This window comes from Adiantum capillus-veneris, chromosome 30 (assembly GCF_014529385.1).
Source record: "Adiantum capillus-veneris isolate H3 chromosome 30, ASM1452938v2, whole genome shotgun sequence".
NCBI classification, from domain to species: Eukaryota; Viridiplantae; Streptophyta; class Polypodiopsida; order Polypodiales; family Pteridaceae; genus Adiantum; species Adiantum capillus-veneris.
In genome coordinates, this window is record NC_140960.1 from 2,970,532 (window position 1) to 2,993,270 (window position 22,739).

General features: G+C 41.5%; 1 protein-coding gene across 2 annotated transcripts in view; it reads left to right on the plus strand.

Annotated features, from left to right (window-relative positions):
- The window catches only part of LOC147417442 (ubinuclein-1-like), a 113,671-nt gene extending 103,628 nt beyond the window's left edge, over positions 1 to 10,043 (plus strand). For both annotated transcript variants that reach the window (XM_086506566.1, XM_086506567.1), the window contains 9 exons: positions 7,204 to 7,744; positions 7,865 to 7,964; positions 8,044 to 8,144; positions 8,252 to 8,335; positions 8,542 to 8,667; positions 8,761 to 8,895; positions 8,970 to 9,017; positions 9,107 to 9,208; positions 9,293 to 10,043. In XM_086506566.1, the coding sequence (XP_086362692.1) occupies positions 7,204 to 7,744; positions 7,865 to 7,964; positions 8,044 to 8,144; positions 8,252 to 8,335; positions 8,542 to 8,667; positions 8,761 to 8,895; positions 8,970 to 9,017; positions 9,107 to 9,208; positions 9,293 to 9,745 (1,690 nt within the window). In that variant the 3' untranslated portion in view covers positions 9,746 to 10,043. The remainder of the gene's footprint in view (positions 1 to 7,203; positions 7,745 to 7,864; positions 7,965 to 8,043; positions 8,145 to 8,251; positions 8,336 to 8,541; positions 8,668 to 8,760; positions 8,896 to 8,969; positions 9,018 to 9,106; positions 9,209 to 9,292) is intronic.
- Positions 10,044 to 22,739: the final 12,696 nt, after the last annotated feature.

Below are 22,739 nucleotides of genomic sequence, written 5' to 3' on the forward strand. Positions count from 1 at the left end.
ACAGTTTGACATAGCCTTCTCTGGAGGGCACTACTCAAAGCACTCCAAGATTAGGAGGGCTACATCTTTCTTCAAAGGAAATGCTCGAACATGGTGGTCCACTCTTCTTCTGAAGAAGGAAGCTCCAGTCAAGTGGTTGAAATTCAAAAGGCTCTTTATTTCTTCTTGGCTGACTCGGGAGTACGAACGAGATACACGAACCGCTTGGAATCATCTTCGGATGACCAAGGGAGATTCTTTGGACGCTTATTGCGGGAACTCTTTTCTACCAACCTCTTCATTTAAGGTCTCCTATAAGGAATAGATTGAGCGGTTCTGCTGTGGACTCCCTACAGAGATCTGAGACTAATGCGTGCAACAAAAATCAAATTCTATTCAAGAATTGATGGGTCATGCGAAACAGGGTTTTGCGATACATTCGGGAAATTTGACTTACCCCACTGATGAGATCTTGACTCAGAGAACCCAACAGACCTCTAACAATGAAAGTAGAAAGAGAAAGAGTTCCCAAGAAAAGAATGATAAGGATACACGACCCTGGCTCACTCTTCGAGAGAGAGCCAATTACATCAAAGAAGGGAAGTGTTTTGGTTGCGGGGAACATGGGCACATCTCCGCAAAGTGCCCCAAAAAGGCACAACAAGAACAAAGTGAAGACAAGCTAGAGAGTTTGAGAGCAGCAGAGGAACGTGGCAGAAAAGGCAAGATGAAAGCAGGACTAGTTCCAGATTGCATGGGTACTGACCCAAGCTTGATTGATGAAAGTATAGAACTTTGCCGAGCTTGGGGCAAAGTGAAAGATCAAGAAGCCTTGATTTTCTTTGATGGAGGAGCCAAGGCCAATTTCATTTCACCCGAATTGGGACCATCAACAGACGTAGTTCTAGTGGCACCCGGACAGGACATAGCCATTACACCTGTCATTGGCAAACTTCGATTGCATTGTCAGGGGTATTTGGGGCACGAGGACTTTTACATAATGCCCTTGGAAGGTTGTGACGTCCTCCTAGGAGTCTCTTGGTACCATAAGAACAACGCTGTGGTCGATTATCGGGCAAAGAAAGCGACTTTGACAAATACAAAGGGCCGAAAAATTGTACTTGATGTAAAATTGAAGGGCGAGTCCGTCCCTATTGTATCGGCTTTGGCCATTTCCAAATTAATGAAATCCAGTCTCTTTGTTTACTCGATCTACTTGAAAGAGTTAAATGATGAACACAGAACGAACATGTTTGAACTGGATAGAGAACGCAAATATTTTCTCCACACTCATGCCCATTGCTTCTCTGAGGGCCTGCTAGGCGAGCTGCCTCCATCTCGACGTGAGGATCATACATTGATCTGATACTTGAAAGCACACCACCGAACCGGCCACCTTACCATGTTAGCCGAGCCTAGAATGAAGAGATTATGAACCAAGTGAAAGACCTTCTGGAAAAGGGTCTTATCCAGCCGAGTACTTCACCCTACTGCTCTCCAGTTTTGTTGGTTTTAAAGAAAGACGGATCTTGAAGAATGTGTATTGATTACAAACTCACCATCAAGAACAGATTTCCGATTCCAAGGGTTGATGATATTCTTGACCGACTACATGGATCCTCTTGTTTGAGCAAGATTGATTTGAAAAGCGGATATCATCAGATCCAAATCGTGCCGAGAGATGTCTACAAGACAGCCTTTCGGACGAGCTTTGGTTTATATGAATTTTTGGTGATGCCTTTTGGCCTTACAAATGCTCCAGCAACTTTGAACCCAATGATGGATAGGGTTTTCAGAGAGTATAGATCATTGGCCGGCACTTTGTTTGATGACATTATAGTCTTCTCCAAGGATGAAACAGAACATAGACACCATCTGCTACAGGTCTTTCAGGCATTGCAAGATCACAAGCTAGTTATCAATGCCAAAAAGAGTGAATTTTTCTTGCCGGAGATACACTTTTTGGGACACATCGTCTCAGCAACAGGAGTATAGATGGACCTGACCAAGATTGAGACTATATGTGATTGGCCTGACTTAAAGAATGTTCATGAAGTTAGAAGCTTCTTGGGCTTGTGTTCTTACTACCGGTGGTTCATTCGAAAGTTTGAAGAGGTAGCTTCCCCTTTGCACATTCTAACACAGAAAGTAGTCCCTTTCTCGTGGGGATCCACAGAGGTGACTGCCTTTCAGACACAGAAAGAGAAGTTGACTACTGGACGAGTATTGACTTTGCCGGATTTGCAAAAGTCATTTGAAGTATATTGTGATGCATGTGGTCGTAGTCTGGGAGCGGTCTTAATGCAAGAAGACCATGTGATTACCTATGAAAGCCAATTGTTTTCAAGGCCAGAATTGACAGCATAGATCTATGAGACAGAGCTTTTGGCAATGATCCATGCTCTTACTCAGTGGCGACATTACCTACTTGGAGCCGATTTTATGTTCTTCACTGGTCATCAGAGTTTACGCTACTTCTTGTCACAGAAGCAGCTTTTAGAAAAGCAGATACGGTGGGCTAACATTTTGTCACAATTTCACTTACAAATTGTCCATGTTCAAGGACAAAAGAACTAGATGCTTTGTCTCGGAAGCCATTAGTCTTGGCTATTTCCGTGATTCATCATAGAAGCTTCGAGGACATGGTCGATCAGTACGCCACAAATCCGGATTTTTCAAATGTATTCACTCGAATACAAAATGGGGAGGTAGTAGCTAGATATTCCATACAGGATGGCTACTTGATGAAGAAAACGATGTTGTGCGTGACACAACCATTGAGGGAAAAGGTTCTGACTGAATGCCATTGTCCACCTTTTACGGGTCACCGCGGCATCGACACCACCTTGAAAGGTGTGGAGCGTTACTTCTTTTGGCCGAGACTCAAGAAGGATGTGGATGACTTTGTACGCAGTTGCTTGGTATGCCACAAGGTCAAGTTTGACAGGCATAAAGCACAGGGATTGTTACAGCCTTTACCCATTCCACCCGCCCCTGGGAAAGTATTGCAATGGATTTCATTTTTGATCTCCCAAAGACACAGAGTGGGCATGATGGCATTTGGACTGTCATTGACAGATTTAGCAAGCAAGCTCACTTTATCCAATGAAGAAAACAGTCAAGCCGGATCATTAAGCGAGATTGTTCATTGCGTAGATTTTCAGATCACATGGCATGCCCGAGACAATAGTCTTTGAGAGAGATCCCCGATTCATGAGTTTGTTTTGGAAGGCTATTTGGGAGAACATTGGCACACGGTTGCAGTTCTCGTCATCATTCCACCCACAGACAGATAGGCAATCTGAGATTGCAAATTCAGTTATATTGGATTTATTGAAGTCTTACATTTAGGATCAGAAGACTCAATGGGAATTTTTTTTACCCTTGGTGGAATTTGCCTATAATAACACGATCCACTCTTCGACGGGGAAGGTGCCATTTGAGATCATTGAAGGTGCTCGGAAGGTTCCACCCTTCCTTAGCATGAAAGATAAGATTTTTGAAGCCGACCAGTACACGAGGGACCAGTACACGAGGGACTTGGACACTGCCTTAGCATGAAAGATAAGATTTTTGAAGCCGACCAGTACACGAGAGACTTGGACACTGCTTTTGCCAAGGTGCAGAGGCTTTAGCGAAATCTCAGGAAAGACACAAGAAGGCAGCAGATCGACACCGTCGCGATTTGAAATTAAAGGAAGACGCCTAAGAAAGAAAAAAGGAAAGGGGCGGCTTTTTCCAAAGCTTAGCATGAGGTACTATGGGCCTCTCCAGATAAAAGGGAAGATAATTGATGTCTCCTTTAGACTGAAGCTGCTCGATACTTGGAAGATTCACAATGTATTTCATGTGAATCTATTGAAGCCTTTTAAAGGCGATGTGCCCGATAATGGGGAGCCAGATGAGCAACCCGGAGTGGAGGAAAGCGAGGAGATACTCGTTCTAGAACAGATATTGGCACACAAGGACAGAAAGATAAAAGGTAAAGTGATTGTTCAAGAACTATCCTGCATTGGATGCGAAGTGGATGGAGGAGGACCTAGCAGATACTCCTCAGATTTTGGAACTTTACCATGAAGCATTTGGTTTAGCATAGTCTACTCCAATAGAACCCCGATTTCAGCATGGGTGAATCTAGTGCAGCGGGTTTGCACAAGAGGAGAGTCACTTCGCTCCTTTGTCAACGGATTACCCTGATTTTGAATAGAGTCACTGATGTCCCCCTTTGGGTTTCAAGGATACCGATGGGTTGAGAGTATTTTGTTGTATGACTTTATGAACTGGAATTCCCGAAAATGAATATGATTGATTTGTACTTAACTTTGAGTGCAAGAACTTAGAGACGAAATGAGTGCAGCATTTCGGTCTCATAAATCTCTATAGTCATGATTGCAATAAGGATTAGTTAATCGGGCATCCGTAAGGTCCCGATTGGATCTAGATGCGATTACTAAATACGTTGCCGATTAATCATGGTCTGAGATTTGGAATGACTTTATATGTGATTTGTCATGTGATGCCCTGTGATGTCAGATGATGTGACTGTCGATTTGTACAAGTGCTAGATGTGTTGTGTCTAGTGCGTCGGTACTAACAACCAGTGTCTACTAAGACAGTTTATGGCCTTTGTCTGTTTTGCAGGCGTAATCGAGGGCGATTATAATTCTTTCAAGAGGGGGGTATGTCACAAATTGGTGAAGTGGCAAGCCCTCGGACACGTAGAGAAATGCGTCGATAGGCTGCAGCAGGAAAACCCGCCGGAAATCACGCAGACAGGCTGACACGTGGCAGTTCGTACGATTTTTGTAAAACGCGTTGATGACGTGGCAATCCATACAATTCTCCGTAATTTGCACTTGCTGTTCTTAGGCTGGCTGATTTTTGGGCAGCTTTTGGATTATAGTTGCTTTTGAGTTAAAGAGCTTTCGAGTTTGAGATTTTTGGGGCTCTTCATCCCTTCTAACAATAAATGTCTGTTGGGCCCTCATTACTTAGAGCATTTGGACACAGAGTCTGAGTGTGAGTCCCCGCAGACTCCCTTGTACTTTGCACCAAGATTATATTAAAAGAAATACCGAAAGGGGCGCAGTCTTTGGGGCCAATACCTCTTGGCACGGAACTACCCCGGGCCGTGTCAACTTTTGTGAACAGTTTTAAAGTGAATCTCTGCTGTGTCGCGGTAGAATCTAGACTTGGGGTGTCCAAGTTTGTTACACTGGCATTTGATGACAATGGACACGAACCTTGCCAAACTCTCGACCAACCAATCCTTTCCAAGGGGCTCATGCCAATCAGATATAGTGATGGATAAGCTCATGGGTTTTTGCTCTTCTCCAAACACTCCCTTGGGAGAAGAAGAGGTTTTTGGTTTTCTCGATACCATTACTCCACTATTTGACAAGCATCGAATGCAACAAAGCTTGAAAACAGTAAAAAAAACAAAAGGGTATTAAATCTATGGGTCTTGAGTCAATATTAAAACTCAAGTGTAAGAGTCGATATCCCTACCTACGTAGTGTTCTTGTCCTTGGTCAATGGGTGTTGGGCAACGACCTCATGTTTTCAAGTTGTCTACAATGGGCCTTGGAAGAGGAGTGGACTTGGTTAACCGTATGAGTCCTGGAGGAAACATGCAAGAAATGCATTTTGACGATGTACATTGAGTGGAAGGATGGCCGACTATGTCAGCCCATGTTTATGATCCTTACATTTGAAAGCTTTTAACTTTGGCTATATGTGAGTTTACAGGAGATTAGACATGCCCAAATCGAGTCTTGGAATATGCTTAACAAGATAGTGATATACTTGATAGCTACCCGAGTGGCCTCATAGACTTGCTCGAAGTTTGTTAGTATTAACCTTTTTGGTGTTTTTGACACATCCATAATTAACCGCTTTATATGTACGTCTGTGACTTGGGATTTTGTTAGGGCCTAAACATGTAAGAAGGTTTGAGATTTTGAGGCCTCCGTTGCTTTGTGTCATAGTCACAAGGGACGCGTCCCGAGGAGTGGGGTGGGGAGACAGGGCTCAAATGGATTTTTAGTGTAAAAAAGAGGGCGGGATGGCAAGTGGGGACGGGAAGCCCAAAAAAAGGCGTCCCTCGTGACTATGCCTTGTTGCCATTTACTATACGTGCTTTTGAGTCTCACTCACATGAGCTCATTTTCGCTACCGTAGTTGCAGTCACCTTGTGGATGATCTGGAAAGCTAGATGCGTCCATGTTATTGGTGGTCAGTCTTCCACTTCCGTGGATACACTTAGTTGTATCTGGAATGAGTTAGTTCACACTCTTCGTAGTCAGTGGAATACTTCAGCTGGCTCCTCCAGGGCAGCTGAGGAGCCGCCACACTCTCTTGAGACTATGTGCATGCACCACTACGTTCCTTACAGTGTCACAGGACCGGGTTACTTGGGCATTATTCTCCACCGCCCTGGTTCATACTGTATGACTCCTACAGACCACCCTGAGCTGGGAGTCCTTATACATATGTTTTGAGTTGTACGGCTCCTTGAGGACAGGCTGACCCAAGCGTCTTCAACTATCCACAGTACTCAGTAATATAGAATTGTCTTTTCTCAAAGAAAGAAAAGAAAGAAGTAGCCACACTGGGTTGTGAGCCAAGAACCACAAGCATCACTCAAATAAAGGCAATTGTATAGTGGTTGGCTACTGATAGTGTGGTAGGCTCTATTCTGTATACTCTATCTACATAGATTTTTGTCAGTAGAATTGCTTCTCTGTTTTTGCAGACTAAACCCCTATCTACCCTTATCTTCATCATGTTTACCATTGCTTCCTAAGAGTTCAGGGCTGTCTACATCTCTGAGAACTAGGGCCTTTGTTAAATTGTGTGTGTTAAGCTCTATTGTGAACTGCCATAGCCATGAGCGGTTGAGGCACAGTTATGGAGGGACACGTCTTTGCTAAATCTGGCGACGTATTGATGGCTGTAATTAGGGGTTTCTTCATTGTATCAAAGTTTAGAGAATTTCTTATCAAGTTAGATTCACACTAGCCATGATGGTGAAGCAGCTGTTACGGATGAGTGTCAGAAGTGTCCCTTCGCAAGTTTGTTCTGGATATTGATCATTCTTTATGAAAGAATGATTTTAAAACTTGTCTTTATGAGCAATCGATACTTGTGTTTGTTTACATTTAACATCAGGTTATCGTGCTTTTTCTTTAGGTTAGCACCAAACTTTTTTTCATGCTGTTGCAGAGTTGAGAATGCTGCTTCAGTAGAAGTTGCTCCTAAAAAGCGGAAAAGAAGAGATGTTAAAAAGCTCAGCCTTGAAGCTGGTGAGATCAAGCGAGTAAAAGCAGCTGTACATTCAGAAGATGCAGCCAGGACGAACTCTACACCAATAGTTGGGCTTACAGATTCCTCTGACATGCAGTTAGTTATCTCCACTTCAAACAAGCAAACTTCTCAGAGAAAGAAAAAAGAGGCCCAAGACACTCTGCCAAAACAGGATAAGAAAGGAACAAAAGAAAGGGCTATTAGTGATCATGACACTACGAATGACAAGACAGAACATAGACACAGTGGTGTTGTGGCAGAAAGATCACATGCTCATGTTTCTCCTGTGAACACTGGTGAGATACAGCTCTTTAATACATCAGATTGGGAGGATTTCAAAGGTCAAAGAGCAGCAAGTACTTCAAGCCTTAGCAAAGTCAAGTCTGCCCAAAAAGTCAACTCTCTGGAAAGTAGCAGGGAAGCATCTGGTCCTACCGGGGTGCTGAAACGAGCACATACTGTGAGTTTCTGCAGTTGTTAGAAATCCTGATAGCTACCAATCTTTGCATACAAGACATTCCCATGTGTTTCTTGTTTAATATCATGCCGTGACCAAGGTATTATCTTTTTGGACCTCCAGAAATCATCTCCTTCCATTGGTAAAGAAATTAGTCCTGTGCGCCGCAAAGGGGCAGCTTGGGAGAGGGCATTTCAAGAACTGGAAGGGGCTGTGGGTCAAGGTAATTTGCAAACCGTCCCGTTTTTTAATGGCTTTGTAGAGAGCATTATATTTTCTGAGGACATTTTCAACTGCTGCAGTGTGTCCACAGTCGTTGATAACTCAAGAACCGGAACAAGGAAAGAGGAACCGCTTACCTCCAGATGTTAAATTAAAACTTGCAAAAGTTGCAAGATTGGTGGTATGAAACCCCTTTCCACTTGGCGACTTCCTGGTTTGGCCCATTATTTCAGCTCTTTCAAGACACCGATGTGTTTATATATATCCATCGGACATGCATGCTTGCAGGCCAAACAGGGGCAGTTAACAGATGAGCTCATTGATCGACTCATGGGTATCTTAGGTCATGTAGTGCATGTGAAGACATTGAAGGTAACGCCTGTGTTGTCTATTCGCTTTCATGGAGTTAAGCTTGTAATTTTGTGCACTCTTGTTGCTGTTATGAGCTGTGTTTTTGCTCCATCAAATGCCTATTTCTAACCAGCTTAATGTGTGGTTTCTGTTGTCGTAAACAAAATGCCTATTTGTTAACCAGTCGTATGTGTGGTTTCTGTTGTCGTCACTTTGTTGACTCTCAGCGGAACATGAAAGAGATGATTGAGACGGGATTGTCTGCATTGCAAGAGAAGGAGGGTCGTGTGCAAGACATAAAGCGAGAAGTGACTGAAATGGTGAAATTAAGGGTTCATTCACTGCAAGCACAGGTAGTGAGTTGATTAAGTTATTGCTATGTCTTTGAAAAATTGAGCTCTTGCTTAAAGAAATCCACACTCCAGCATCTAATACTCAGTTTCCAGGATTTGGAGGATCGTGAACCCTTGTCGGATGATTTTCAACATTTGGGAGGATCTTCTGAGAAGCTTGAAGGAAGGTATCGTTGGGATCATGCTACAGAGGATAAGATATGCGATTTGTATGAGCAGTACATTGAGGTAAGAGTCTCAAGGTCATTAGACCATCTCATTAATGATGACATTTTTGTTGAATCAATCGTTGATTTTTGCAGGGTTTGGAAGAGAATAGAGGTCCTCAGATACGAAAGCTGTATGGAGAGGTACGTTGGCTATGCGACTTGGTGGCTGGTTTTTTTTGGGGGGGTTTAAGTCGTGTTTGCTAGTACACTATTCTCTTCGTGTTTTCCAGCTTGCAGAGCTTTGGCCTGATGGGTGGATGGACAATAATGGCATCAAACATGCTGTGCAGCGTGCAAAGGAGCGAAAGAAGAAGCAGATGAAAGCTAGTATTGTGCGTGATTGTCTGCTTTAAAATTGTGTCATACATTGAGTGGTTTTGATCTCACAAGCCTCAAGAGGCTTTCTATATTTCCAGGTCAAATCAGAATCGAAAAAGAGGCCGAGATCTAGCACAAAGCAATTAGATTCAGAAGGGGCAAGGTTTCCTTTGCTAGACTTGAACCTACCAGGCATGGAGCTATCTTCCTTTGGAAAGTCTAAAGGCAATGTTGCCCTTCAGCCTGAGCTCAACTCAACTTTCGGAAGTCCGAGGCTTTTGTTTGATGCTTCCCGAACTGATCACCTAGCGAGTGAAGTCCCCGGGAAAGGTTTTGAAAGAAAGAAAAGCAAGATGGATGTAAATGTTGTAATGAAAAAAAAGGTGAAACGCAAGCTAGAGAAAGGCCCTGTGGTACTCGCTTCACATGCGAAGCCGATGACATTGGAGTATCCGCTTGTGCAGCCCCTAGTTGCCTTACCTGCAAGACCCATGGAGCAGCATCACTTTCCGCAACAGAGCAAAGAATGGGCTACAGAGCATATGAATTGAACCTCTGTTCTCCCATATTTCACTGCAACATTGCATGTGAGTAAACTATGCAAGAGTGCTCATACCAAAAGAATGAATGCTTTTGTCGTCTGTATCAAATATATGACACACTCTTAGGTCTTGACTAATCAATTTGGGTAATTGACATTTTCCAATGCCCCTGTGTAACTATAGGCGTTTCTCCATATTGTCGCTATAGAAGAGTAATCAAACATTATTCTTCATACCTATGGATGGTGTCGGGACTACACCTAATTGCAGCAGTGATAATTACAAATGTTTCAAGCAATATTCTTGTTGTGACAGCGTCAATCTTGGTGGGCACAATGTCTCTCAAGTTTTGAATAATCCCTGTCCAACTTAGTTGTTTGCTCCAGCAAAGCACTAAAAAAATCGTCATTATGCAAAACTTTCAATTTAGATTTAGTCCAGTGAAATGCTAGATGTGTACTTTAGTGTAATTTGCTTAAATTTCTAAAACAATGGTGTTTTTTACCAAGAACTTTCGAGGTGAAATGCAAAAATGAACACTATTATCCGTACGGAGGGATGTAGCCCAGGTGGTGGAGATTTGTATTATAACAGAAATATTTCATTTTCATTTAACAACATAAGAGTTTGGGAAAAATAAACCATGTGTTAGGAATTGATGGTGTATGTAATAGTGTTAATTAGAGTTCTTAGTGAGAACGATCTAAGGCCACTAGCGAAGGATCACCTTTTGAAATAGTCATCCTATTAGTGAAGCAATTGGCTCATGCCCGCAATGCTATTTTCTAATTTGGTCCATGGTGCCTACTTCCATCGCCCAAAGTGACTTGAAGTACGTATAACCAAGGGTGGTTATTTGGGGTAGCAAGGCATTATCATCCTTATTGGAAATTTTGTGGTTGGGAACTAATTTTCCTTTCTTCCTTTGGGCATGCTCAAGGAATTTCAGATCAAGACCATGTTTAGTACAATACTAAGTAATTGTTTTAGTTTGTGAAAGATCCATCCATAGATTTGGTTACATTTTAAGCAGATTAATTGAAAGTAGAACACAAATTATTGGCACTTTTGTGTTACTAGTGTTCTCAGGAGTTGTTGTTGTGGGTCCATTGACGGAATAGGCACAACATTAGACTTGGACTCAAACTCTCATGTGTAGCTTGGTCGCATCCGTTAGGTTAAACAACTATTCGTCTTATCGTCATGAGGTGGAGTTGTACATTTTCATCTCTACATTCCCATGCTATGGTGGATAGAGGTGGAGGAACAAGATCTTTCCTTCCATGGTTTGACCACTTCTCATAGCAACATCAATTTCTCATCGAATTCATCAATTTCTTATGGAGGTGATGACTTTGCTATTGTCTCATTTGGTCCCCAACATTCTTCCTTCGTGACTAGAACCACAAGCTCACTCTATTCATAAATAGTATCTAAGGTTTTGAGATCGGAGTATAGGCGAGGAGAGAGCTTTTGGAGGGAACCTACGAGGGAGCTTTCTTAAGAAAACACACCTACCAATTAATCTATTGAAAAAGCTTTCTCTTTGTCTTTTTAGCTCGATTTCTTAACATTAGACAAAAAGCTCCCTCCCACACCTGATGGTTGATGATGGGGGTTGTGGGAGAGACGTGAACAACAAGTTAACAAAGAAAAACATAACTCATTGCCATGTTCTTGAAATATAGAGACAAGAGAACCTCTTTGACTACAAGTTTATTGAGAAAACGTTAACATTCTCTTAATCCACTTAATCAAATTCTCTTAATTCATGTATCAATCAAATTAAATGGATTCCACTTTACAAAGACCTATTGAATAACCATTTCTATATTGAAAAGACTGTCAAAAGCAATCGTTCACAACGATTTACAAAGAAATATCAACTCCACACTATATGAGGAGATATTTGAAGCATCTACTCTAGGTTTGTGGAGAGATTATCTAATTCCACAATGTTTGGTTGTGGCTCCATCAACGATGTTGTCTACAGTGCACAATCCACCTCCTTTGCAAGTTTTTATTCGCTCTTGAATCTCTGTTAGTCGTTGAGCTTGCATTTCAAGAATAGAGTGCATTTTGTGGGAGAATCCCTCGTCACCCTCGAATATTGTCATAGTTTGTCCCATCTGGCTCCCCAACAAAGCCATCGCCCCACAATCACCTCCATATTGTACTACAACGTTGTTTTTGTGTATTGATCAAGTAGTTGCCAAAGAAACCAATGTCCACGTTCCATACCTCCTGCACGTTAAACAATAGTCAAAGACAACCAAAAAACTACACTAAGTACAAGTGGCATCAAAGTGTACCTTGCATAGGTGTCCCATCATCCTCTTTCGTCCAATTACTCTTCTCTAGTGAATTGGACCAGGCGTCGTCTGATGGTATGTCAATCGCCTCTAATGTCCAAGCGTGTTGTTTTCTCATTGCAAACACGAGCAATGTGCGCACATTCTTATAGTCCTTCTTGCATATTGGTGTCTTGCAGACAACCACATTCACGTGGTCTTCATGCCATCCAACAGAGCAGCGATATCATGTACCATTCCATAACTGTTTGATTGGCAAACAACTACGAACACACCTTGTGATGAGATGTTGACAATGCTAGACGAGCAAGCTGGCCAAACTTGCACACCTCTATTTTATTCCAATCCGGCACTGTAGAGTCTGACAACCCATACACAGTTGCATTGCTAGGCAAGAAAATATTGGAAGCGCTCACTGCAGAATCCATAGGTGACCCATCACGCAACGGACAAAGACACTTCTCCACTACGTGTGGCCTCACAGAGCTCAACAATGCCTTCTTCAAGTCATCATTTGTCTTCTCCAAATCGAAATGCACAATTTGAATATGGTCGGTGTCGCTCTCTGCAAATACCCTCAAACATAACAAGTTAGATTTCGAAATGCACCGTGACTCCCTTCAAAGTTTTTCACATACCGGTTGATGGGTATGTAACCATTGGCAGGTCCAAAACATGCAATATTTTTGTTTCTAAACTAGTTGCAAAATCGATCACCTCCTTAGCTGACATTCCACTTCTCTTTCCTGATCACCAAAAACACTCAAAGCGAATGAAAAATTGTTCACCTCGAGGACCTTTGTCAAACATACTCATGCTTCTCACTTTTACGGGCCGCTCCCTGTGAACCTGATGCCTCCCTAGACTGCTCCATCTGCAAAGTAATATCATAAAGGTCATATAGAACAAACTTGAATGATGGGCAATATGTATTATGCAATTGTGTAGGTACGTATCATGATACCTGAGTAGTTGTTTCAAAACCCCCAATTCAAGTCTTTGGACACTAGACTCTGCTACTGTAGATAATTGTGTGCCTCTACGTGCTCTTGACTCTCTTTCCTTCATAGCATCGTTGTATGGCTTCTCCTCGCTCGGAGGAAAGTATCCCTCGCCATACTCCAAGAACTAGGTCAAATCTTGGTAGACTCTGCTCCTAAAGTTACGTGCTATCTGTATTGGGTTAAAAATATGCTTTATTTTTTCAATTTTGAGCATTCCTGTAAGCTCCTGACCCCTTTTATGTTAAACTTGCGCATCCACAACCATCTAACACAAGCAATGGTATTGCTAGTATCTTTTTTAAATTCATTTTTCATTGGAATCACCAGCTGTGCATACCTGCAAAGACACCTTTTTCCTGCATCTCCTAATGCCTTGCTCACCTCAGACTGTGATCCCTTTTTTATAACACCTAGCTCGTATGCAAAGGTCTTGCCTTTATGAATCAATTTAGCGTCCTCGATGAACGACTCTAGATCCAAACCAGGCATCGATTGCAAATGTATATTATGGGTACAACTGTATACGTTATGTGCCTCTTTAATAATGAAAGGCCAAAAAACTTCGACCCTCAACCACTGTCCAAAAACCGCAGACTCTCCTGTGACAAAGAAAGCATTGAACCTGTCAAACAATATATCTCCATGATTCTAGTGTTCATCAAAGTGACAATCAAATGCACCCAACAGTTTGAGGAATGCCCAAACTCTTAACATTTCCCAAATCAGAAGAGGCCATGGCCCGCAAGATGAATGTTTTTTTGTCAGAGGGTAGAGCTGCACATGCCAACCCATACAACCTTTCCTCAGTTATCCACTTTGGTCGACTTGTCCATTCGATTCCATGTAATGTCCTACGCACAGATCCAAAGGTGTCAAATGAGACATGCAATTTAAACATTTATTATAGCTCCAAAACTGATCCAATATAAACCAACCTCCACTATTCATCTCCCAATGCAGGGTCAACAATCACCCGTGCATATCTTGTCATTTTTTTAAGATTGCAAGTCTGCCTCAAAGAATGATTTTTTGGATTCGGCTTGGAACTCGGTTGGAAGCATTCTATTCTTCTCTACCACAATTTTCTTCAGGGCAAGCCTATATTTTTCCTACATACATGACACCAATGATCAAAGAAACCTATGTTCCCAACAATTTATGTCAATTGCTCATCGAATAGTCAAAAAACACGTACTAGATGAAGTAGCTCAGACATAAGTGCGACGGATACATTGTACCATGACTGCTTTCCGATCCTTTTGTCGATGTCTGCTTGTATCCAATTGTACACCACATATAACAGTTTCTCTGTGATTACTTCCTTAGAAGCAAGATCCATTGCCTGTACCATCCATAGCACGTTCGTGTATGATGTTATCTCGTTTAATCTACAACAAATAGAAGCAATTAAACTCGAGACAAAAACCTACATTACTTCTATCCAAATACACACTTAAACTTGCAAAAGAGATCTTACTTGTTTATACACATTACTATGCTCAACATGTCGGCCTCATTTGACGAATCTACGTTGACTAGCTCTACTCGAACTCGTGGATGCAGATTGGCATCTTTTTCATAAACAACACCTAACATCAAAAAAGAGATCGCACATTCAATGATATTGAGAACATGTACCAAATCAACAAAATTAACGATGTAGCTTACTATCTTTTAGAACTCCCATCTAAGCGGCGAGCCTATGGATCTCATCCTCAAATTATTCATTTATTGCATTCCACAATGGATCCCACGTCTTTTTTATATTGTCGTCCACCAACGATTTTTTTGGTTTTTTCAAATGTCGCAGGAGGAGATGATATTGCACTAGCTGATACGCTTTTCGGCATAGTCACACTAACAGATGTAGACATTTCTTCTTGTTCTTCCTTGCAGCATTGGTGACACGCTAATAAAAGAACAATGCAATATTGATCAAAATTCAATGAAATCAACATACGTTTGGCAGGTCTCTCAAATATTTATACTTATACACATTAAACAACATTGTAATATATAGGGATGAAAATTATAATTACCAGATCGCTTTTCGGTTCTCTCTCTCTCTCTCTCTCTCTCATCTTCATGTGTGTGTGTGTGTGTGTGTGTGTGTGTGTGTGTGTGTGTGTGTGTGTGTGTGTGTGTGTGTGTGTGTGTGTGTGTGTGTGTGAGAGAGAGAGAGAGAGAGAGAGAGAGAGAGAGAGAGAGAGAGAGAAACCTTTAATCGACAACACAAACTCCAACAATAATAAAACCAATGTACCAATTGCCTATTTATAAGCACCTACTCTCCCCCATCTATTTTTTCCTTAACAATAATTATCTCGCTCTCTCTTTTCCTCTCTCCTTCTGTCACTATCTCTCTCCCTCCATCCCACCCTCCCTTTCTCCCTTGCGCTCACCTTAAGATGAGCGCAAGGGAGAGAGGGTGGGTGGAGGGAGGGAGAGAGATAGGAAGCACGAGAGGGAGAGACAAACCTTTGAAGCTTGATGTAAGCGACCACATGAACTCCAACAATAATAAAATCAATGCACCAATTGCCTATAATTTATAAGCACCTACTCTCCCCCATCTATTTTTACTTAACAATAAATATTTCCTTCTCTGTTTTCCTCTCTCCTTCTGTCACTATCTCCCTCCCTCCCTCCCTTGCACTCACGTTAAGGTGAGCACTAGGGGGAGAGGGAGGGAGAGGGAATTAATTTTTAATATCAAAATGGTCGTGAGATTAAATATCATTTTGATAATAATCTTAATTTTTAAAGGCTATTAAAAAGCTTGAAAAAACATGTTTTTTGTGAGAGCAAGGGAGAGAGTTAGGGACAGAGGGAGGGAGGGAGAGATTTTGTTTGAGAGTGAGAGAGAGAGAGAGAGAGAGAGAGAGAGAGGGAGAGAGAGTGGGAGAGTGGGAGTGGGAGGGAGAGAGAGAGAGAGAGCTTGTTTGAGAGAGAGAGAGAGAGAGAGAGAGAGAGAGAGAGAGAGGAATTTATTTTCTAATTAAAAAAAACTAGGATTTTTAAAAGCTTTTCAACACAAAGGTGCTCACCTTGCCTAGAAAAGAGAGTGGCATTTGTAGAATGAAAAGAGCATTGATTTTTGTTTACTAAATGAAAACATTGACAAAGTCCTTAATTTCAACAACCAAAAAAAGCTACCTTTGGATCTAGGTGCTTCACAAACCATTCTATGATTTGAGGAAGGTACCCCCAAAAGGCTACTATGCAATGATGGTCTAGCCTTAAGGATCGAGGAAAGGTACACAAAACTTGGAAAGAGTATAGGGTTGGTATTATGAAGATTATGTTCTCAAATCTTGGAGATGTCTTTGAGTTGCAAGAGGAGAGGCTATTCAAAATTTGGTGACAAGTTTTTGAGTTTGCAACTCAAAGACACTTTCTCCTAGCCTTTTTTGTGCAAGTTTGTTCTAGCCTTTTGACAACATTTTTGCGAATGTGTGTAAACACATGACCAAGGCCATATCAAAAAACCATTCACTACCTCACTATGGTTGTCTCAAACAATCTTCTCCCACTTAAAAATTTGTGCACAAGATTCTTAACAAAGGAGAAAGTCCCCAGAAGATAGATCCCACATGGATTTCAAAAGGAGAGCTAGAGGGAGGGAGAGAGGGAGGGAGGGAGGGAGAGAGATAATTAATTTTTACTCTAATTTTTAGTCTTGGAGTCAGCATATAGAAGTCAAAAAATTACATATTCTTGTTTCAAACCATAACACAGTGAAGATGGTTGAATGTAAGTGGATAGTTTTTCTATAAATATAGGTGTTGGTATGAGCTAAAATAAATCTCATATACGGAAAGCTCCTCAAGAAACACAAAGTGATGGATTCCTCCTCCACATGCAAGGTCAATTTGTTATTGAATACTCTTAGCGGCCGGTGACCCAGTTATGTTGGATTGTCCGACAAGATTTTCTATGGTGAATCCTAAAGATTAGTAGTAGAAATAGCAAGGATTTGTCATCATCTCAACACCAAATGGTGACATACAAACTGAGGTTAAAGATGGTGTGACGTCGAGTCATCATTTTAAATATGTGCTGGATTCAACCTTGTCTGCAAAGTTCTTGTTGGTTACAAACATGGATATGGATAACACACCTAGATCAATTGTAGCAATAGTGGACTTATCTAACAGCTCCCTAGATGAAAACGAAGGATTTGTCATCGCTGGAAACCCAAACAAAAGCAATAAAGGATCCTGCTTGCCGACAAACAACAAAAGATGTTGACTGAACTGGAAAAAGGCAAAACAAGAAAAACCTTCAAGTTCAAATTGGGTGGAGCAAACCCAGAGTACACTAGAGTACATTGCACTAAATAGACACAAGTATCCCAAGTTAAACAAAATGATTTTTAGGTGTACAATTTAGAAAAAGGTGGATGAAGTTCCAGAATTGTACAATGGGGACTGTGTTTATGAGCTTGATGCTATACCAGATGGGGTCCCTAGGATGTTTGGATGGAGCAAGTACGATGGCCATTGTTGGGTTAAGCCTGTTCATCCGAGAATGAAGTACTCGGCTTTGATCAAGAGAAGTTAACGTGTCAAACATCTCGTCTACAAAAATAGCTCTTGCTCAATCAATGCGATGAGAGGAAGGCCTAATGCGATTGCTTGGACAGGGAACTTGCTAACTTCAATTACGTCAATTGGTATGTTGAGCTCCGGTAATGGAACACTGTGATCCTTCCACTATGATCACAGTCCAATCTTGATTCAGGAGTCTTCGTGTGTTGTCTATTACTTGCTGGCCAAATATAATTGGACCAGGTTGTTTATCCACGTCGAAAACCATAATCATCCTGTCGCAAAGGGAGTTTTATGGTCTGCAATTCATCATATGAGAGAACTTGTGTCTTGTGTGGTGTTTGAATCAACAACAACTGGTCCAAGGCATTTGTAGCTGAGTCTTGCAAGCAGATAGCAGAGAGAAATAGCTCCTCTCTATATTGGAACAAATGTCAACATTGATCCATACTCAAACGTGCTGCTTAGATGCCTTTTATTTGAATTGGCAATTTCGTTTGCTTGTTTAATGTGCTATCATGTAATGATTGTCTTAGGTTTAAGCACTGGAGGAGAGAAGTAGCTACTAAACGGATTGGACTCGGTGCAGAGTCCCAATTGATTTGATTGACTCAACAAGCTATGAGTATAGGTTTTTCTATGGTATGCTATTTCCAAGGCAATCAACAGATCGCAGCAAACGCTGCCATGTGTTCAAAATGTCGATCAATGGCCCTTACTCGGGTGTCGAGCTGGTAAATAGAATGCGACAAGACAACAATGGAGACTTGCAAAAAAGCTCGGTTTGCTTTGATCACGTGCGTAGGGTGGTAGGGTGGACAACAATAGTAGCACATGTCTACGATCCTACGTAAGGCTGGATGAATAAAACTAGCTGCTCCTTTGTTCTTTCATAGCATTGAGTGATCATTTTTATCTTCATGATCCAAGAGATGCAAACAATTTCCATTTGCAAGATGAAAGAAGAAGACACTAAAGCGCATATCCTGCTCTGATAAATGATGAATTCAGTGCTACTAGAGAGTGGACACCGTCCAATCGATTTCAAAGGATTCATGGCAGATGAAGCTGGAGCAAATTGGAAAGATGGTCGGTCTGTATTCAACGGAGGGCCTGACAATGTTATGGAAGGAAGAGAACGCTCCTGTTTGTTTCATTAGCAGCAAAGCTTGAACATTCACACCATTCAATACATGCATATAAATTTTCAAGATGATCACAAGCATATATTATGTGAATTATGGCGTTGTGCAAGAAGTGAGGAAGAGGCAACAAGATTGTATAGGAATATATGAGCTTGGTGGGAATTAGGAAAAGTGTCCTACCATAACTTCTCACAAATGGATTTCTGGCTAAGCTGGTGGCAGATGCGGTACCCTTGCTAGAGAAAACACTTCGTTGGGGTAAGTATGGCTAACCAATTATTGAATAGGAGTCACAAATTTTGATGAGCAAGGGCAATCCCTTAATTTAGATGGAAAAAGGAAGGAAGTGGATGACTTGTCGTTCATTACAACTAGAAACCTCGCAAAAACAAAGCATGCGAGCTGGCTTGTTGGCAAGGGAAACAAAGAAATTCTAGGCTTGTACAATGCATGCGTGTTTGATTTATCAAACACTTTGCTTCAAAGTGTCAAGATGCTTGCTTTTGTCAAGCGTAGGTATCACGATGCTGGGCCTTCAGTTGAAAAACTTGCACGTCGGGCACAACAAGGTCAAGCACCTGGGCCGACTGCTGTTGCTAGAGAGATTGAGGATGGGATCGGCAATACCCCACTCTATCAACAATCGATAGTAGGGGTAGATAATATTACAGTGGCAAGAAAGAGAAAACATGCAGCAACATTGAGCTATGAGGAGAAGAGTGCTTCGCATCGACCAGAGTATATCACACAAAGCATCCTGCAAAATCTTAGAGGTTTCTAGACATCTGCTGTAGAGATCGATCAAGTGGACAGAGAACACAAGGAGGGTCTAGTGATTGTGGAGAGTGACATTCATAAGACAATGTGGGCAATCCGTCGAATACCTAAGGGAAGCAGGGTTCAATGTCAAGGGTGGTTAGGATCTAGAGTCAGTAAATGTAAAAAAATATAAAGAACATGGGCTCAGGTGCTGTTGTGCCATCCTTTTGGGGTATTCGCACATGGGAGAGAGGGGATGAAAGTGGTCATGGAAATGATTCAAAGGCACATTTCATGTGGTTCTGCAATGATAGTGTGGATCACACATGCCAAATATGTAACAATATCACTCAATGCCCAACAAAAATCCCAAGTATATGACTAGCGGAAAAGGGGACAAAACATAAGTACTTCAGAGTTGCTAGCATTGTAGACTCGAGGCTTCAAATTAAAGAAGACTACAGTAAAGGAGAACAAAAATGTGCGTTATCGGCTAGGAGTATCTATTCAAGCCTCCAAGAGAATTGAGTCATCAATCAACATGGAAGCCCGTATTGTGCAGCACACTGTCATAAAGGCAGGCGTTCATGAAAAATTCATGGTGGAGACGTCTACTTCCCAAGTCCGAGATGTCTACTTCCCAGTTCCAAGACGACAAGTATGAGGTCCATATTGCAAGAAGCCCGATATGTACATGTGGAGACTTTGCAGAATGAGTGGCAAAAGAAAACCATATACAGCCTACAAGCATATTTACTACATCTTCCTCCGCTATTTTGGCTTGGATTTAAAGTGAAATATGCTTATTCATCAAAGCAAGCTAAGAAGTGAGGATCTACTACGTGTCTTCAATTGTCGCCGCATGCAACATCAAACAAAATTGTAAAAAACTAGTATTGATCAAATCTCCTAGTGCAAAAGGCAAATGCATGCACGAATTGTAATTGTAGGTTTTATATTTGGATTTGTTTTGAGGTAATTCATTGATGTAATTAGTGGATCGAGTCTATCTATCCTTGACTGGTAAAGTGTAGAGCATTTAAATGGAAACGAAAAAAGTCTTGAATTTCGCGCCCTCTGCAGTAAACTCCACGCCCTTGCGCTTCGACATGCCATGGTCCCCAATAGATGATGCCATGCACATGAAGCACTTCCTACGCTCTCTCTCTCTCTCTCTCTCTCTCTCTCTCTCTCTCTCTCTCTCTCTCTCTCTCTCTCTCTCTCTCTCTCTCTCTCTCTCTCTCTCTCTCTCTCTCTCTCTCTCTCTCTTTTCGTGCGTTGGAACTGACGGCGGCCTCAAAATTCACATGAGAAGAATCTACACAAATTCTTCTCTTCTTTTCATTTACAAAAATCGTAGCGCCTTCTAGTATCTACAATAACTAATCCATGAAATCAAGAGCTATGCTCAACCAAGATGGAAGAAAAATCAACCAATTACACATCAAAATTAGAGATTATAGAAAAGCAAAACACTTGCTGCAGCTAACCCTAAATCTAATGCAAAATTAGTGATTTAAACTCTTCTCTAAACACCAATTAGAGCTTCGCTAGCTTAGGTGCTTGAATTTTTTTGGGAATGGCACCAAAAAGGTTGTGCAAGGATAGCATTGTGAAACCACACAAGATCAACAACAACCTCAAATTACGAATCCAAGAAAGGATACTCAACGATCTCACAAGAGTGAGAGAGCTAACTAGTATTGGTGATAGAAGAACACGTTGTAATAGGGCCAAACTCTTGTTGCTTCTCCTCTCTCTCTCTCTCTCTCTCTCTCTCTCTCTCTCTCTCTCTCTCTCTCTCTCTCTCTCTCTCTCTCTCTCACACACACACACACACACACACACACACACAAGGTCACATCATCTAACCATGATAGCATTTGGAGGGGTTGTGATTGTGTCCTAAATCACTGTATGTGGTTTAAAAAATGTGACTTCCAACCATTTACAATCAAACTAGATTCGAGTGGTTGCCTTATGGGAGTTTACCTTATGCTTTACATAATGATTACAACTAACCTTTTCTATGGAGAACACAATGGCTAAGTAAAGCTACCCACTAGGCTATTTTGGTAGCTTGGTGCCTCTAAAAACCTAACCCTGTGGGAATTGTCCCTTGTGGAACTAACCCTTCCCTATAGGGCTTTTGTATGGAGTCTCCTAGCTTAAAACACTGCGAGATATTCTATGCAGTATCGGGGGCCATCGATCCCCTTCCCCTTTTGATGATGTTGGCGGCCCGGCGAGGCTTGTAGCTTTGCATTTTCATAATTTCTCCTCCTCTTTAGGGCCCGCTCCACGATCCCGAGGAGGATTGCGCGCTATGAATGGCTTGCAGGGAGTGGCCTTACCTGGCATGCTGTGACGACGACTAACATGCTTTTTTGACCCCTATATTAAAGTGAGGGGCTCTTCCCCTCACTTAGACTTGGTCTCCCCTGGCACTTTGGAGAAAATTTTGGGATTGCTTCTGCTCACAGGTTATATATATTTTTTTTCTCAACGCTTAGATAATTCCTTGCTCTGTTGTGTGATTATAACAAATTTTTCTTAAGAATATTGAAATAATGCTAAGGAATGATAACCTAGGTACTGATATTCACACATCAATAAAGGGTTTGTTTTGCTCTTGCCTGGTATTGATATACTTACTCTAGTTTTTGCTGCTGTACTAAAAACTGGCATCAATTCAGACAGACATATGATACTGATTTGGTTTTTTGTACTACCCAAATGTGGTATGGTATGGTGATATGGGGGAGACTGTTCTAACTTACAAAAAATCGTATACTACTATATTTAGACTAATGAGATGAATTCCTAATACTGGCTAAACTCTAGCCCTATTTTATGAGAGAGTCCTTTTTTAAGGGAAGTTGTTTAACTGAAGCTTGGACACAATACAGGAAACATGTGAGATTTTGCTGGTCTTTTTGAAAGGGAAATACTAAGTAAACGGGTCTTTTTGGGCTCCAGTCCTGCTCAATGTACTTGAGAATTTACTCTATGAAGTAGTGATTTATCATGAAAACTTATGAGAGATCAGTGTTTTTTCATAAACATGCTACCTATGGTGCGTATGATGTTGAAAGCTTGGTGGTGATGTTGGTTATGCGCCATAGAATATTTGTAAACATTCTGGCTTTTGTACAAATCTGGTTTTGATACTGATCTGATTTTGATACTTGAACAATAGGTACTGATCTGGTTTTTTACTACTTGAGTATGGC